Raw genomic sequence first — 16,609 nt, forward strand, 5'->3', positions numbered from 1 at the left:
TGACAAGTACAAAATTCTCACCTGCGGAATAGGTGCCAAGAACTCATGCTCTTTCCAAGCCCTTATTTGTTACTGTAGCACTGTGTAGGGTTTAGTAGGGTTTCCCAGTGACAACTCCCCTATGCAGAACCAGGTAAGCTTCTCGTACACAGACCGTTTGTAATGTTTTTTCGCAAGACCTACAAAAAAGCCAAACAGAGAGAGAACATGCTATAAATCACCACCAAAACCTCTGGACTGCTCTGGATTGCGGGAAGGTTTCTTGCAGCCTGCCAGGATCCATGCTGAGCTCCTGGGGAGCTGAAAACTGCTATTGTCCTGTGATAAGGGCTTTACTGGAAGCAGGCTCTGCTGGAGGCACAGCACAGACTTACAACGCGCATTGAATCAGCGCTGCCAAAATGCCCCTTATAACCAGCATCAGTTGCAGTGATGGCAAAAGTCCTCCTGCCCTATAACCTAAGTAAAGAGTGTGAGTTTAAGGGGGGGTAACATACATTGGAAGGTATAACTGAGATCAAGGTATGGTGTGCCTAGGCTGTATAGACAGAATTTTGTTGTCACTTGCTGAGAATCAGCAGGCCATACCTGACAGCTTCTTACTTTTTGCCTTGGGCCTGTATGTACTTTTGCCACTAGTAAAACACAGCTAGTCCAGTAAGCATTTACCCGCTCTAATGTTACCATTCCATCTGGTCTAATAAGGCCCAGCTTTTATTTATGTGTATATCCATGCTTGTGAAAGGCAGGAAGAACACACCAGCTGGGGAGGAAAAAAAAAAAGAAAAAGAAAAAAGAAAAGATGCCCGAGTATCTACCCAAGGAGTTAATGCAATGGGGTATATGTGAAGGGGTTAAAACACTGCACAGGTACAGATCCTGTGGCAATTACAAATGTTATTGAAATAAAAACCAGAAACAGGAAGCCAAAAAACAGGTCCCTAAGGCAGGCATCTGTCTTAAATGATATCATTTGTCAAGTTTCCAGCATCTTGTGGTTGTGAACACAAAAAGAAGTTCTGTGTTATACTAAGGACATTACATACTCATTAGTTGGAATGTTCCTGAAGTACATAATACAGGATTTTCATTTAATAAGAAGCAGCTACTTGCCACTGCGTTGTACATAAAATAAATTCCGGGCATGCTAATTGCCATTCAAGGATGTTCTACCTAATTTTTGACAGGTTTTTCTTCCCCTCCCCCTTTAGACTACACTGTAAAAAATGTGAGCAGAATGTGTTGCTACAGTTTAAAAACCTTTTTAGAATATTTTCTTATTTCTGAAATCTGGATTCCTGCAGTGATGAATATTGAAGGCTTTAATACAGATATTAAAGAAAAAAGAAAAACAAGTTACCTATAGGAATATCATAGCAAGAAGGGGAGTAGCAAAAAAGCGAAATACATATATATACACACATGTATGCATCTCAGCACAATAACTCTTCAAGTCATCACCCCCCATCTTGAAGAACGAACCTAACTGTAATTAATTGGTATAGTTCCTCTATCTGAACACTATTAGTGCATTAGAGTTAACTAATATATAAGCTTCCCCCTCACTGCCCTGCCAATGACCTTAAGCTTCACATGGTAGGAAGGCCACTTGCTGTAGAATAGAAAAGTAATTTATCCACCATGATTGTTCAGCCCTGGCCCCTCTGTAAAACAGCGACTGACAATTGTGCTGTATTATGGATGGTACGTTTGTGGTGTGTACAATAGTGCGCAGAGCATCAAACTCACTTCCCTGAACACTGCAGGCAGGGTTTGAAAAGTGATCCTAGAAAGAAGAGACCACTTGCTGAGCGATGGCTCTCCATTTTCAAATCTTTTTTTTTCCCTCCAAATACCTCCCCTTTTTTTTTGCCCCAAAGAGGGACTAATATTGTTTTCTCAGCTTAAGTAAGAGCAGTATGTAATCTTCCATTCATAAAAGTATGTCGTTTTTTTTTTTTTTTAAAAAAAAAAAGGTTACTTAGCTTTTATTTTACCTGGGATTTCCCTGCTTCTTTCCACATTTCAGGATTTAGCATATTCCCTCAAAACATAATAAATTTCGATTCTGTAGCTTAAGGGATCCATCAGTTAAAATGTTAGTCTTTCATCTTTATTACCCTCCCATTAAAATGAAAGAAACCGGGACACACTTCAGTTTAGAAGAAGCAATTTAGTTGGTAATGTCCTTACTACTCAAGTCTTTACAAAGAGAGAAAGTGCATTATTGCTTATATTTCACACATCTATCTGCATAAGAAGCAACTAAAGCTTTCAGACACATACGATGTTAAATTCAATAATATTCTTTGATTAGATTATTTTATTACAACATTTTTCCATTACCAGTCATTTCCCGTACACATTTACATTCATAAAACCTGCAGGTTTTTCTTTGTTTGTGTGTGTGTATACGTATTCATAAAGCAAGGAAAAGATTTTCTGGCTTGCTACAGCTGTTAGATTCGAGAAGAACAGATTAATAACTAGCCACCACGTAGGACTAGGTTTTCTTGTACACTGCACCAGTAACCCTTTGCTATAATGAGGACACAAAGAGGCTCACATCAGGCTGCTCCTCTTCTTCATAACTCAAAAGCGTCACAGTGGCAATAGCCTCTAGTGCTATTTGTCTTTAGTGCAGTTGTGACACTTCGGCATGATCCATAATTTGGCAGCTATTTACCGTGACATTTCCCTTCAGTGCAGCCATAACATTCAGTGAAGCCATTATTTGGTTCCATTTACCATATAAATTGTATTGTTGTGCATGCATGCTAGCAGCTACATTAGGTACCTGAAAATGAGTAAATCTTGTAAAATAGATACTAACAGTTATTCAGCAGAGAAATTTCTTTACTCCTCAGACAGAAGTAGGAATATATATATCATATCTGCAAACACTACTGCAAACTTTTCCTTGAGAGTCCGTAATTATATGTATTTACATGACACCGCAGTTACTCATATCCACTTATTAAATATATACATTTTTATATACATATATACACATATGCACACGTACAAATATATCGCAAACTATTGCTTGGTAGAAATCTAAGTAAACTCAAAAAGGTATTAGGAGAATCCGGCAGAGCAATTAAGTAGGAAGCATATCTGTAAAATGTGCTGAGGGTTGCAGGCCAGGAGAGAGCGAGTACGTGTGTGTCCGTGTGCGCGTGCGTATGCACACATGTGACAGACTCAGGAAAAAAGCCAGCTCTTCATCTAGTTCTTTGTTGTTTTTCCATGGAAGCATATGTGTGTAGGAAAGGGAAATTCTGTTATTAGCCTCAGCAAACAATGCCAGATTCCTCTGTAGCAAATTCATTTAGAAAGGTAAAATTAGGATGTAGTGCTAGCAACCACATCTCGATGAGCTGCTATTATTAATAGTATTATTATTTAAATCTCTGCTCTCTACATATAGTATGCTTAGTACTTCCCAGGCAAATGTATTATTATTTTTAATCATTTAAGTCCCCACTGTGCACACAGCTTTTAATACACCTTTTTTGCAAGCATATTAAGTGTATTGTTATTAATCCCTTGCTGTGACTCTACAGTATTTCTTTTCCTTGTATGTTCAATGTCCTATCATCATTTAAACCTCTCAGTGTGTGCATGCCATATACATTTTCCTATCCATCTAATATTTAAACATTATTTAAATCCATCATAGCTTACTTATTCAAAGTCAGCCCTGCTCCCATAACTGTAAGTTTGCAGAATATACTTTTAAATAAAGAGAAGTTGGCTTCTCCCCCCAACCCAAAAATTCTTATGCATCTCGGCAGAAAAGCCTTATCTGCGTGTTTCAGAAATACTTTTCACCCTCTCCCTGTCGATAATGCTCTTTTTCAGCAATCTATATGATAGAAGTTGTATCTTTAAAAACCAAAAGAATTACTTCTTCATTCTGGATTCGTTCATGGAAGAGCAATCATGCATCCCCTGAGTTACCCCTTTAGCTTAACACAGGCATTTGGTGAAAAGGACAAGCCCAATGGCCATAGCCCAAACACCACAAGGGCTACGAAATAAGTACACTGGCCATACAAGTTCCGCATGTAACAAATTTAAACTTATTATTAACACTGTAATCAGTATGAAAGTGCTAAATAATAAGCCTGAAGCCAAAATTAAAACCAACAAAATGTCATATCTGAATACATATACATATGCGAACCTTCCAAAGGTTCCTCTCTTCCCTTATTTTGATCAGTGAAAGAGCCTGGGGCAGCTGCATTACTCAATGTTATATATGAACTAACATACTAAAAAGAAATTAGGATGCTGTATGTCTGTTATGTATCCTGTTACAAGAAGAATTTTTTACAACAAAAACATTTGGAATTCACTGCCTCAGAAACACCTGAATCTATTGCACTGGCAGTGATCAACACCTCTGAAAATCGGGCCACTTGGATGGGTTTTGGCATTTGACTGCGGGAACTTAATTTGAAAAATTGTTACCCATGCACCTCTTCCGTACGTTTCACAGATGTAACCAACTGTATTCTTTTTATTTTTATTTTGCCCTAGTGAAACCCAAACAGCCTTCTTTTTAATATGCATTTATTGACCAGGGGTACCGCCTTTTCTGTGAACAAGAAAAGAAATCATGTGCCTAGGAGTAAAGTAGTGAGAACTTTGCATGCTCTGATCTTGTATGGTACTTGAGTGTTTGCATCTTTCTAGCATCCAGTTGGAAGAACAATGTACCTTTCTAATTATGCAAAACACACAAAACACCACAATATTTGTAATATTAGAGGGGAATGAGGAAGTATGTTTCTAACATCAGATCTTGGTGAAAACAAAAATCATAGTGGTATGATGCTCAGATTGAGTAAAAGAGATGCTCAGCTTTGAGTAACAAAGACTCAAGCCATTCTGCCTTTCCCCAAAATCCTCCAAAGTGGGACTAAACCCAATAGCCAGATGTGGCCCAAAAAAGGGACAGTTCTTTATTGCACACAGTTCTTCAGGATGCCACTGACATATGCATTAAAACATTACAATAAAAACGCACTAAATCAGAGTTAAAAATACTTTGCTACTGCCTGTACTACTGAGTAAAATAAGTTTTTTCCTACACATTACTTTTTAAAATGTCGTGTATGGTCAGTCCTGAATAATGCCCAAATATTAAGTTTACCCTGGATTTTTTCCTTCAACCCCTAGACATTATCGGTCTATCATTACGTTTATTATTAGGTGTATGATCTTAGGAAATTTCCACGTCTCCAACTGCATACAACTGTATATAATTTCAAAAGATGTGGCAAAATCGGCCTTTAAGATCTTAAACGTTTGCTATGGAAAAAAGATGTAGAGCAAGCATAGTTTAAAGTATTTTATTGTTCTGGAAAATGTTACACATCTAGCAGGAATTCCCACTGCATGTACCATTAATAATATCTATTAAGTGAGGAAAAATTTTCAAAACTTTACAAAACCTTTTAACTGCACCCACTAGGTAACCTATGGCTGAGCGTCAGTACGCGTACGAGGTACCGTGACTGTAGATTTAAAATGGTCTTGCTGTTTGCACAAGGGCTTCTGCAGAAGCAATATTTGGTAAAAGTAGAAGCAGCAGCCTGATTATGGGAAGTCACAACAAGAATCATCAGTCAAAGAACTCTACAACACAGAGATTATCTCCAAAGGAGCTAGTCAGCAAGAACCGTATGAACATGAATAAATGCCACCAACATTTAAATAGCTTTTTTAACTTTATTAAATCTCAAAAAAATGTACAGGACCTGAACACACGTGAACATGGCTCAAAACCCCACTCCAACAACCTTGTAATACCGACTAAAGGGGAGACCGGACAAGTAACAGTCACAGTAGCAAATGAAAAGGCAAGAAAATGAGATTATGTTGTAACTTGTAGTTAAAGATTTAAAAGAAAATTGCACAGTTGTTTATAGTTACGAAAGACATAATTAAAAAAAAAAAGTCAAGTTGCTTTTCTTAATATTACTGACATGTCAGAATTGGAGGATAAATGTTCCCTGTGTAACCAGTCAAGGAATATTACTATGATCCATGATGCAACTGAATTATGATTATCGTGTTTGTGACAAAAAATGAAGAGCATAATTTTTTCCAGAAACTTCAAGAGATTAATAGAACAACCACAAGATACGACTCTTTAGTTAGTCTTGTTCCAAAAATTTTATTTTTAAATCAGGGAATCGAAATTGCTGAAAGATTTTTTTTTTTTCCCGAGCTGAACTATATATAAAGTATTATCAAACCAGTCTGACAGACTAAATCTGCCTCTGCATCAGGACTTATTCTGTCAAGAACAATGTTCTTGTCTCATGCTAGCCTAAGCAACAGAATCAAACACAGGCCCATTAAGTCCGTGCTACAGCCACCAATTTAAGCACTTTTAAGACAAGAAAAAAAACACAAAACTTTTTATTAACACCTTAATGCTGTTTTTTAATATAATATCCATTACTCAGCTTAAAAAAAAAGAAATTGTTTCTAGTAATTCTGAGGCATAAAGTGCCCATTTTCTCTCTTCTGATTTATATCATTGTTCTGTTTTTACAGCTTACTGTTGACAGAGTGAGGTAATTCAACTACAATTTTTCCAATGTTTTTTCCCATGTACATGTAATCTACAGCACGGAATACAGACTCCAAGCCAGTGAACTTGCCCTCCGGAGACATGTCTCCAAAGTCCACCTCACAAACCAGGTCTCCTCTTTCATACATCTTGAGCAAGTGCTTCAGAGCCATTTTGTACTCGGAAAGGTAGTGGTTCAAGAAGAAACCCCGGATGCTGGCAGACTTCTTCAATAGTTTTGCTGGCAATAACTCTGCTTTAACGGGCGGGAGGCCAGTAGGGTTTTGGTAGCCAGCGATAAAACCAATAACTATCAGGCGCCCTTTGGTAGCCAAGGAGTTAAGAGCCAAGTCAAACATCTTTCCCCCAACAGATTCATACACTACATCCACACCTTCGGGGTAGTCCTTCCTAAGAACAGATTCAACATTTTCAGTTTTATAGTTGATCGTACGGTCACAGCCAATGGATTTCAGAAAACCACCCTTTTCATCACTGGAGCAGGTTCCAATTACGTGGCATTTTGCCTTCTTTGCAAGCTGCACAGCGAACTGGCCCGTTCCTCCAGCCGCTGCTGTCACCAGAACCTTCTTGCCTTCAGACAGCTCTCCCAGCTCTTGCAAACTGATGTATGCGGTAGCGCCACTTACCATTAAAGTAAGAAACTCGGGTTTCACAGAGGGTAGAGGAACTGCTTGTTTGGCAGGAACAACTGTGTATTCAGCAAAGGAACCTGCTTTCACGTAGGCCACAGCTTGACCCACTGTATAATCAGCACTGGCACTGAGTCCTAACGCTACCACATCACCGACACCTTCAAAACCTATATCAAATGGGGGTTTAACTGATGCGTCATATCGACCAGCTGAGTAGTTTATGTCAGATGCATTAATGCCGACAAATCTAGAAGAAAACAAAAATGTATTAACGAGATTTATTCCTTACCAAGTCTTTGTCGTATGAGAAACCTTCCATTTAAATTTGTGGGATAAGTATGAGACTTTTTTCTGATTATTGGTATATTTGAATAATGAGTACACTCCAGAGACTACTTCCATCAGACTTCTGTAGTTTACATTCTGTTACTGTAGAATTAAAGATATATTTGCTAAAAGAAAAAAAAACAAAAAACAAAAACCAACTTCTATTTTTCTCAGGTCCATTTGACCAAACTAAGCAAACTAAAAATAATTCTGTACAAGACTAAAGGATGAAAAGTAATTGACCACTTTATACAAGATGTGAAAACAGTGAAGAATAAAACGTGCAAAGCAGTAAATATGTGGATTCTGGCAACAAATTTACATTTTTGAATATAATAATACTGTTAATGACTAACGATCATATTAACTATCGATGTCATTTGCAAGGTCATGTTACTGTAGGCAAGTACTTTTTAATTGATGGGAGTCACTACAGCAAATTTGCCTTTTGATGTAGCTAATGTCAACATTAAAATATTTTTCTTTATATAAATTACTTGCAACACATCAAAACAACCTTGCACAGAAGGACTAAAATTATAAGACTGAGTATCAAGCCCTACTGACCTCTAACAGGTGAAAATGGATGCTAATTTCTTTTTTAGAAAAAGACAGAGACATTCTCACAACTTGATTAAGCACTAGGAGATAACACCTAAAAGAAAGCTATGGTCTAGCTTTAACACAAAGAATATTTTAGTAACACTTTGGGTTTTTTAAACCATGATGATATCTCTACACAGGAAAGGGAAGAGAGACTGTGGAAGATTCTGTTAACTGGAAAATGTAAAAAAGAAACACATACAACAGAAAACACCAGGACTTGTACCACGTGTGGAAGTGACAACCTGAAAGGTGTACCTGATACCATGCAAAAGCTGCAGAAGCATGCAAACAGTGCAGTTTTAATTGTTGCAGTTAGCAATAGGCTCAAATCATATGTGTGTGTAGTTTTAAATTGCTTGCACACCGAGCAAGAACTAAAACCGCTCTGCTCGTTTTGATTTCCTTCGTTCTTTATAGCATGGGGAGCCTCAAACTTTCACCAACGTAATGTGTTACAGAGAAAAAGACGCGTACGTATAAACATATCCATGCATAAAATAGGTGAACGTGACTGTTGCTCTTTTTGATTCTGCCTTTACTTCACTCCTCAGCCGCAAAAAAAAAAATAAAAAAATAAATGCCCGCGTCTTGTTCGTAGATACAAAAAAATCCCCTATTATCCTGCTTTAAGGTAACTCCCATTCGGTACTCCTAACACACATCTAGAAAAAAGGTAACGGAGCAGCAGCTCCCGAGGCGAACCGTGTCCCTCGGGCCCCCGGGAGAGGGGCTCGGAGCACCGAGGCGAGACGCGCGGCGCTGCGCCGGCCTCCTCCCGCTCCTACACCCCAACTTCTGCGGAGGGGAGCTGCGGGCCAGTGGCCGGCGGGGAGCGGCGCTCGCCCCCTCCCCGGCCTCGCCCTTTTGCCCAACGGGGGGCCCTCGGCAGCTGTCGGGCCGGCCCCCCGGCGCTGCCCCTGGCCCGGCAGCAGCCCCCGGCCCCAACCCGAGAGGCAGGGCCGCGCTCCCCGGGGGCTCAGCCTCCGCATCTCCCTTCGCACGGTGCCGAGAGCCATGCCCCCGCCGGGGCAGCGCACCCCGCAGACGGGGAGGCAGAGCAGTGGTGACAGTAACAAGCCCCCGTCTCCCTCCCTCTAGGAGTCTCCCCTTCTTCGCAGCGCCGCACTGCAGCGGGGAAGCACAAAGGCAGGTCCATAACCCTCTGAGGACAAAAACTTTCCGTGCGGGGAAGGGGCGCGTCGCGCCGCGGGCCGGCCGCCTGCCGAGCAGGGCTCCAGCACACGCACCCTCGCTTTTGTTCGGCGGCCGCCGAGGACGCAAACCCTTCCCCGCCCGGGCCGCACCGCAACTCGTGCGCCCGTCGGTGCTGCCCGGCCGCCCCCCGCCGCGCCGGCCGGGGCGCGGAGCTCCCGCGGGGCTGGGGCGGCCGGGCGGCGGGCAGAGGGACGCGGGGCGCCCGGGGAGCCGCCGCGCCCCCGGCCCTGCCCGCAGGCGGAGCCCCGCGGCGGGAGAGGGGCAGGCGGCCGGGGCCGCGCTGCCCGCCGCTGCCGGGCCCTGCCCGCTGCCGCGCCGGCGGGGGGCCGGGGCGGACAAAGCCGTGCGCGCTGCCCCGCTGCGCCGGGGGCCGGTCCCCGCCGGCCGCCCCCCCCCCCGCGCACACCGGCACCCACGCAGAGACACAGACACGCGTGCAGACGCACCCGCCCCGTCTGTGCGGGGCGGCTGGGCCACGGGAAATGGTTCTCCCTGGGCTCCTGGGCTCATCATTATTAATCAACGCAGCCTGCCGTCCAGCCCTCCCCCCCTAATTTTTTTAAACTCCCTTTTTATTGTGTGCAAACTCAAAACTCCCGTTCGCATTGTACGGGCTTGCTTTTTTTTTTTTTTTTTTAGGGTTGTTTAGACTCTCGGCTTCCTCGCACATTAAAACGATGGTACGCAGCGTCTGGATTAAAACATATTGTCTAATTTGCCTTGTCATCCCAGCTGACAGAAGGGAGGTGGTAGGATGTGCCCGCAGTTTCTTAGATTATTTTGCTTTTAAAGGTAGGAATAAGTACGATTTACAAGTGGAAGATCAGTTTGCTAACTTCTGAGACTGAGAAAAGGAGAGCACAGAAGTAACAATCACTTGGGGTGCTGGTGGGTATTAAGACCCCTTCCAGATCTTTTATATTGTCTCGTTTTACTTTCTTACTTAAAATGTAGTATTTCATTTAGCAGTTTCTAATCGAGGCTTGCTCCTTCAACGTTTCAAGATGTAAACCTGAGGGGGACAAAAAAGCCAGAGATCGGCTTTTCCCAAAATAATCACGCACATTGAGTCACCGGTTTTATTTATACTCCGACGGCGTTGAACCCCCCGGTATTGTTTATTATAGAAAACAGGAGGACACCGCCGAGGGGAGGAAATGCTGCCTTTCGTACCACAACAAAGCGTGAGACACTGGAAACCAGCACCGCAGCCTTAAACACAGACAAAACAAAGTCATCCAAACCAGTACTATGCAAGAAAAACATTATTTAGACCAAACACTCAGCAGGAATAGTCCTCCACTTTTCCCACTGTGATCATTAGTCCCTTGGTTCAAAAACTTTCTCAACCTCTCTTACTCCCTTCTCTGTCAACTTTTTTCCCCGTCTTCCAGCCCAACAGTAAATCGTTACAGGTATTTTGGAAACGAAATGTGTCACTTCCTCAAGAAAAACTCGAAAATCCCCCAACAACTTTAAGAAGGACCAAATCTTCACAGCCTTTGGGTCCTTCTCCTGCAATAAACCAGAGGAACCTTGTCCCCTGCCCCCCCAAACAGGACAAAGGGAAATACGAAGCTTAAATGGCTTCCTTTCGGATTTTTTTATTCACCTTTTCCCCTCCTCCTCCTCCTCTCCTAGACAGAATCGAAGTAAAAAAATGGCTTTAAATTGATTTCTAGTTTTGAAGAATTTCTGAATGAAGGATGGACTATTTTTTTCTCTATAAAAAAAAAGTAGAAATAAGGGTTGCTGGCTTAGTTCTCTAAGGGAGAAGAAAGAGGGGAAGAAAGTTCCCCCTAACTGCATCTTATTTTAAAATATCTATCCATACAGGAACTCAGCACATTTTAATTTCCCAGTCCCCTAAATACAAAACCAGATTTTATTGTGGTGGATGAGGATTGTTTTGCATAAAAAGCTCACAGCAATTAATACTATTCATGGGCGTGACTGGGACTAAAATGAACAAATCCGCAAACGCACTCTTGGAACTCGAGTCCTTTATTGTTTTGGTTTTAATTGTATGTTTCCACCTATTAGAAAATGTATAGTTGTATTTAGGGCTTGGGGTTTTTTTAAAAAACTAAATAAAGCCAGGGAGTCATCCTTTGGGATGGGAAAATGCTTCCCCAGAGTGACAAGAGAGGGGGAAACATTCAGAACTCACTTCCTGCTGCAGCTCGTATATAGAGAACGTTTTTCAGTAACGTGATCCCATCTCTTCTGTGATATTCCCCAGAAAATAATAATAGAGAGGAAATGCCACAGAACCCCAAATAATACAAAACGTATAAACTCTAAATCTAGACTTCATCACTCACCTCTCCCTCCCCTCCCCCCCCCCCTCGTGCGTGTGTGTCTGGACAGGCACATGTGTGTAATAGGCTGATGTGTTAAAACCCAGTAATTGCCTGCCTGAATCCATGGTCCAGCTCCTGCCTTTAGTCTGGCACAAGCTCTGCGCCTCAGTCCTTCTACCATGAGGTGTGCACATCCCCCCAGCACCCAGGGAGCGAGGAGAGGGAGAATGGAAGAGTTACACTAGAATACGTATTAAAAAAAAAAAAAAAAAAAAAAAAAAAAGAATAAATTTTAAAAATTCATAGAAGGGGGGAGGATGAGAAAGACTCCAAGTGCAGGGTGGGGGGGAGGGGATTTGAGAAACAAGGATGTTTCTCTGCCTTGCATTAGCCTAGTAGAGGCTTGCTACTTGTATCTAGAGTCTTTCGACTTCTTCCACGAAAAGGAATTAACTCCAGCCTGATGGCTGTTTCATGCCATTACTGTTTCATGGTTATTAGTGGATGCAGCAACACAGTGTTTTAGACTTTGAGGTTTGGAGGGAGTTTTGGTCTCAGAAATCCTAGTGGGAGTTGTCAGCATCCGATTAAAAGTGCCACGGAAGCTTTCCCGTCAGCTCCTGGAGGAGACCCTATTCTTCTTTCTCCTTACCCCTTCTTTACTATGTATTTATGTGTTACATATGGACAGACGCTAGAGATTACACACACACACATAGTCATGCGCTGCCTTAATAGAACTTTCAGCATTGTTCTCAAACCAACTTAGTGCTTCTTAACATCTTTAAGCTCCAACGGAGAGCATGGCAAACTACGCGTTACTACGATCTCCTTCCTTGACAAGAACCTGAGAGTGCCGCTCTCTTCCGTGCCAGCCACGCAGTCTGCTCCCAAGTTCCCAGAGTTTCAGCTTCCCCTCGTGGGCAGAGAAACCTCTGGACTTTAAAAGGCTTAATTTTAGCTTAAGGAACGACAGCGTCTCGGAAGGAGCCACCGAAACCAAACGTGTTTACGGAGACAGCGGGGGCAGGCACGTTCTGTCCTCAAGAGTCTTCATTTCATGGCGAGCTGGTCACCGCGCCGGGCGCGCGCGGTCCCAGCGCTGGGCGCAGGATTTACGGCGTATTACGTTAAGCAAAATGTCACCTCCTCACTCGCCGCCCGACCCGGCTCCGCTCTACAAGCCGCCAACCACCGCGGGCTCGCCTCCTGCCCAGCGAGGCCGAGGCCGGCCGCCCTGCCCCCTCCCCGCCGCCCGCTTTTGGCGCGCAGCGGCGGGGGTGGTGCCGCGGCGGCCGGGGCCGGCGGGGCGGCGGGCCGCGGCCCTCTGCCTGCCGGGTGAGTCACGGCTGGCTGAGGCTTAGCAGCGGGCGGGCCGCAGCAGGGCATGCGGGGTCGCACGGAGGAGAGCGGCCGCCGGGGGCAGGCGGCTGCGGGTCGGCGTCCCCGGGAGGGCCGTGTGGGCAGGACCGGGACACGCTCACGCCCCGCAGACCAGGTGCGCGTGTAACCAGCCCGGGCAGGGACCCGGGAGGGACTCGCAAGCGCTTCCCGGCGTCTCCCTCCCTCCCTCCCTCCTCGGCGCTCACTGAAGGCAAAACTTGCCCGCCTCGGCAGAGGGGCCCTGAGGTGTTTCTCCTCCTTGGGGCAGGCGTGCGCCAGGAGAGCGCACACCCACACACACCCCCGCCAGACACGGAGGAGGAGGAGGAGGAAGCCTCACCCCCCAACGTGGATAGATAGGGCGACCGGACCGTAGCAGCAGCCGTGCAAAACAACAACAACAACAACAACAACAATAAAATTAAATTAACAGTCGCCAGATGGCAGTTGGTACAACTTCGGAGCCGGCCTCCAAAGCGAGGGAGCATGTGTGAGGGAGCAGGCCACAGGGTGCGACCAGGCGGAGGGGGCCGGGGCGCGGGGGGCCGGGCGCTCACCTGTTCCTGACAAGGAGGTCTCCGTCTCCCGGCAGCGGCACCGGCGAGTCCTGCCGCAGGGTCACCGCTTCCCTGAAGTTTTGGCTCAGCTTAGTCACCACCAGCTTCTTCATGGAGCTGGGGATGGACGAGCCCTGGAAATCCAGAAAGTGACGGGAGTAGGACATGTCCAGGATGGGCCGCGGCCGGCTGCCACCGAAGTAGGACCAGGCGGGACCCGCCGCGGCGCAGGGCGGCTGCTGCCGCCGCCACCAGCACCGCGGTGCCCGGGAGCTCAGCAAAGCGCCGCTTTTTGCGCTAAAACTCATGCCCTGCCTCGGCTCTCCTCTCGCCCCAGCGCTCGGGAGAGCTCCGGCCCGGGGTTCTCCAGGCAGCCGGCAGGACCCACCGCCACCGAGCCGGCAGGAGAAACTCCCGGCAGGCAGCTACGTGTGTATGTAAATAGAGCCCCGTGCGGCAAGCTGCAGCCTGCCTCAGCCCTCCCCACCCAGCCAGCCCCTCCGCCACACGGAAACGCCGCCGGAGGAGCAGCGGCAAGATGGTCCCCTCCAGCCGGTCGTCTTCTGCCGCCGCTAGCGCTACCGAGGAGCAACGCCGGCCCGCTCCGGCGGCCGTCCGTCCCGCAAGCCCGCCGCCGGCGGCTGCGCCCGGCTCCGCCTGACCCGCCTCACCACACACACGCACACCCACACACCCGGGCGCTGCCTGCCCCTGCCTGCCGCCGCCGCGCCTGGGGACGGCAACTGGGGTCGCGCCCTGCCTGCCGCTGAGGCAGATGTACGGAAGGCTGGATGTTCTCCTAAAGGTGGCTTTTAATTTGCACGCTGCCTCTGGCTAAGGGACTGAAAAAACAGGAGAGGAGAGAGAGAAACAAAACACGCCTCGGATCCCCCCCACTCCCCCCCGCCCCGTTCTTTAGTTTACAAAAAGAGGTTATCTTTCTACAAAAAGAAAAAAAAAAAAGAAAAAAGTAGGAAGAAAGCACGATAAATTATCAGACGGGTAAGGTTAGAGAAGTGGAGAGAAGTTGCAGCTCATCTCCCAATGTTGTTATTCGCCGCCGCCGCCGCGCCGCTGCCTGCGGGCGGAGGCTCCGCCCCTTCCGTGCGAAACGTTCACTTCCTCGCAAGGTGGTACGAATCAACCCCGAGCCGTTAGCAACCGCGCGCGCCGGGCCGGGGCCGGGGCGCGCGCGGCGGCGGTTGCGGCCGTTGGGGCGGCTGAGGCGCGCGGGGCTCCACGCGCGGCGGCTGAGGGGATTTAAAAAGGCGAAGCGCTTCCCACTGCCGCCGCCGGCAGCAGCCCTCCCGCCGCCGTTCTGCGAGGAGGGGAAGGGTGCCGGGCTGCTGGCAGTCGGTTTGGGTCGCGGGAGTTCCCCCCCCACTCCCTGCTACTGTCAGGAAAACATTTTTATTTTCTTTTCTTCTTAAAAAAAAAAAAAATCCCTTATCGCCGTAGAGTACGTTTGGGAGGGGGAACCTGCGCAGGAAATCAGCTGGGTCAAGGGACCAAAGTAAATGTTGTGATAGAGCCGCCAATCCCAACTTGGTACAACTGCGTGGAGGGAGGGAGGGAGGTAATGTAATAGAGACGTTGCACCGGTGTCGGAGGAGCTCACGTGTAATTCCTAGAATTAACTCCATCCTACCAGTATAAACAGCTCATTGCTTAATTGTGCGCTATTAATAATTAAAATAAAATAAAAAAAAGAATAAATCCCCCTCCTGCCCGAAAGAGAGCAAAATTGCAGTTCCGAGTGTTTTCCTTTAGGAATCAGCTGGGTAGTTTTTATTTGCTTTCTTGACTTAAAAAAGAAAGGGAAGAACCCTTCTGTTCTCGCAGTTAACATTATATAAATCCCCAGACACATACTGTGCGAAATCTATTAGCAGCATGTTTCATATGCTGCAGTTCTTGCTCTGCAATCTGTTGGTATTTTAAAGTAAGGATGAACTGTAATCTCCCACAAATCATTTTTAATTCAATGCCGGTTAGACGTGTGCCACGGCGAGGTATCATCTCCTGCTTTTGCCCTTTTTTTTTTTTTTTTATTTAAGTTTGCTGGAACAAGACCTCTGCTGAAGTTAAATCAGCACATGCGTCTTCCACAGCACTTTAGCAAGTGGATTATAATAACAACCCCCTCAACGCGTGTCTCACATGAGGAATCTTTTATGCCGCGCTGTATTAAGACTTCTTTTTTTGTCATATTGTTTAGCTCTGGGAAAGGAGGAAAAAAAAAAAATGAAAACAAAGCAATTAAAAAGATTGACAGGTATGGGTTTGTGTGAGACCTATTTGTAATTGTCAGGGTGACGTGGGCAAGAGGAGGAGGAGTAACAAACTGAAGCAGGAAAAGCAGCTCGATGTGTCTGTCTATCAGTTGAGACTGTCTGAGAGCCCTGGGATCCGAATGTGTGTTATATTTCAGTGAAAAGAGAAGAGAGGGAGAGTGGATCTCTTTCTCTCCCAGGAGTTTAGGGGGGGGGACAGTTCACGTTAATCTCTCCCACTCAGTGAATGTCTTTTCTTCCTCCCCCCCCCTCCCTCTTCGCACACACTCTCCGGGGTTTTTCTTGGTTTTGGCAATTTTTTTTTTTGTGTGTGTGTGTTGGTTTTTTTTTTTTTTTCTTCTATTGCAGATCAAGATCAGCCAAAAAAAAAAAAAATCCATGATAAAAAAATGTGTTTGCATTATATTTAGTATCAGAAGAAGCTTCGATTTGTGGAGGAAAAAAAAAGGAGAGCAAGAGAGAAAAGTAGTCCTCTCCGGTGGTGACACTGTTTGATCTGTGACTGTTTGGAAGGTGGAGGAGTGACTGACATTTCCCATCCGGTGTATATGTATGTATGGGGGCTTTACTCCTTTTTATTATTTGCTTTCTTGCTCTTAGACTAAGTGCTGGGAGGAGAAGGAGAGACCGGATCGACCTCGTTTTTTGCACAATGAACAAACTATTACCAACGCAATAA

At 45.6% G+C, this 16,609-nt stretch overlaps 1 protein-coding gene across 1 annotated transcript; it reads right to left on the reverse strand.

Annotated features, from left to right (window-relative positions):
- Window positions 1–5,359: 5,359 nt before the first annotated feature.
- PTGR3 (prostaglandin reductase 3) lies at window positions 5,360–14,506 on the reverse strand. The gene is made up of 2 exons (XM_082312475.1): window positions 13,637–14,506; window positions 5,360–7,492 (listed from the first exon to the last, which is right to left on the reverse strand). The coding sequence occupies exons 1-2, from the start codon at window positions 13,942–13,944 to the stop codon at window positions 6,568–6,570; spliced, it is 1,233 nt and encodes a 410-aa protein (XP_082168601.1). The 5' UTR covers window positions 13,945–14,506; the 3' UTR covers window positions 5,360–6,567.
- Between the last annotated feature and the right edge of the window lie 2,103 nt (window positions 14,507–16,609).

The sequence above is a fragment of the Platalea leucorodia genome (assembly GCF_965183815.1).
Source record: "Platalea leucorodia genome assembly, chromosome: 1".
Lineage (NCBI taxonomy): Eukaryota > Metazoa > Chordata > Aves > Pelecaniformes > Threskiornithidae > Platalea > Platalea leucorodia.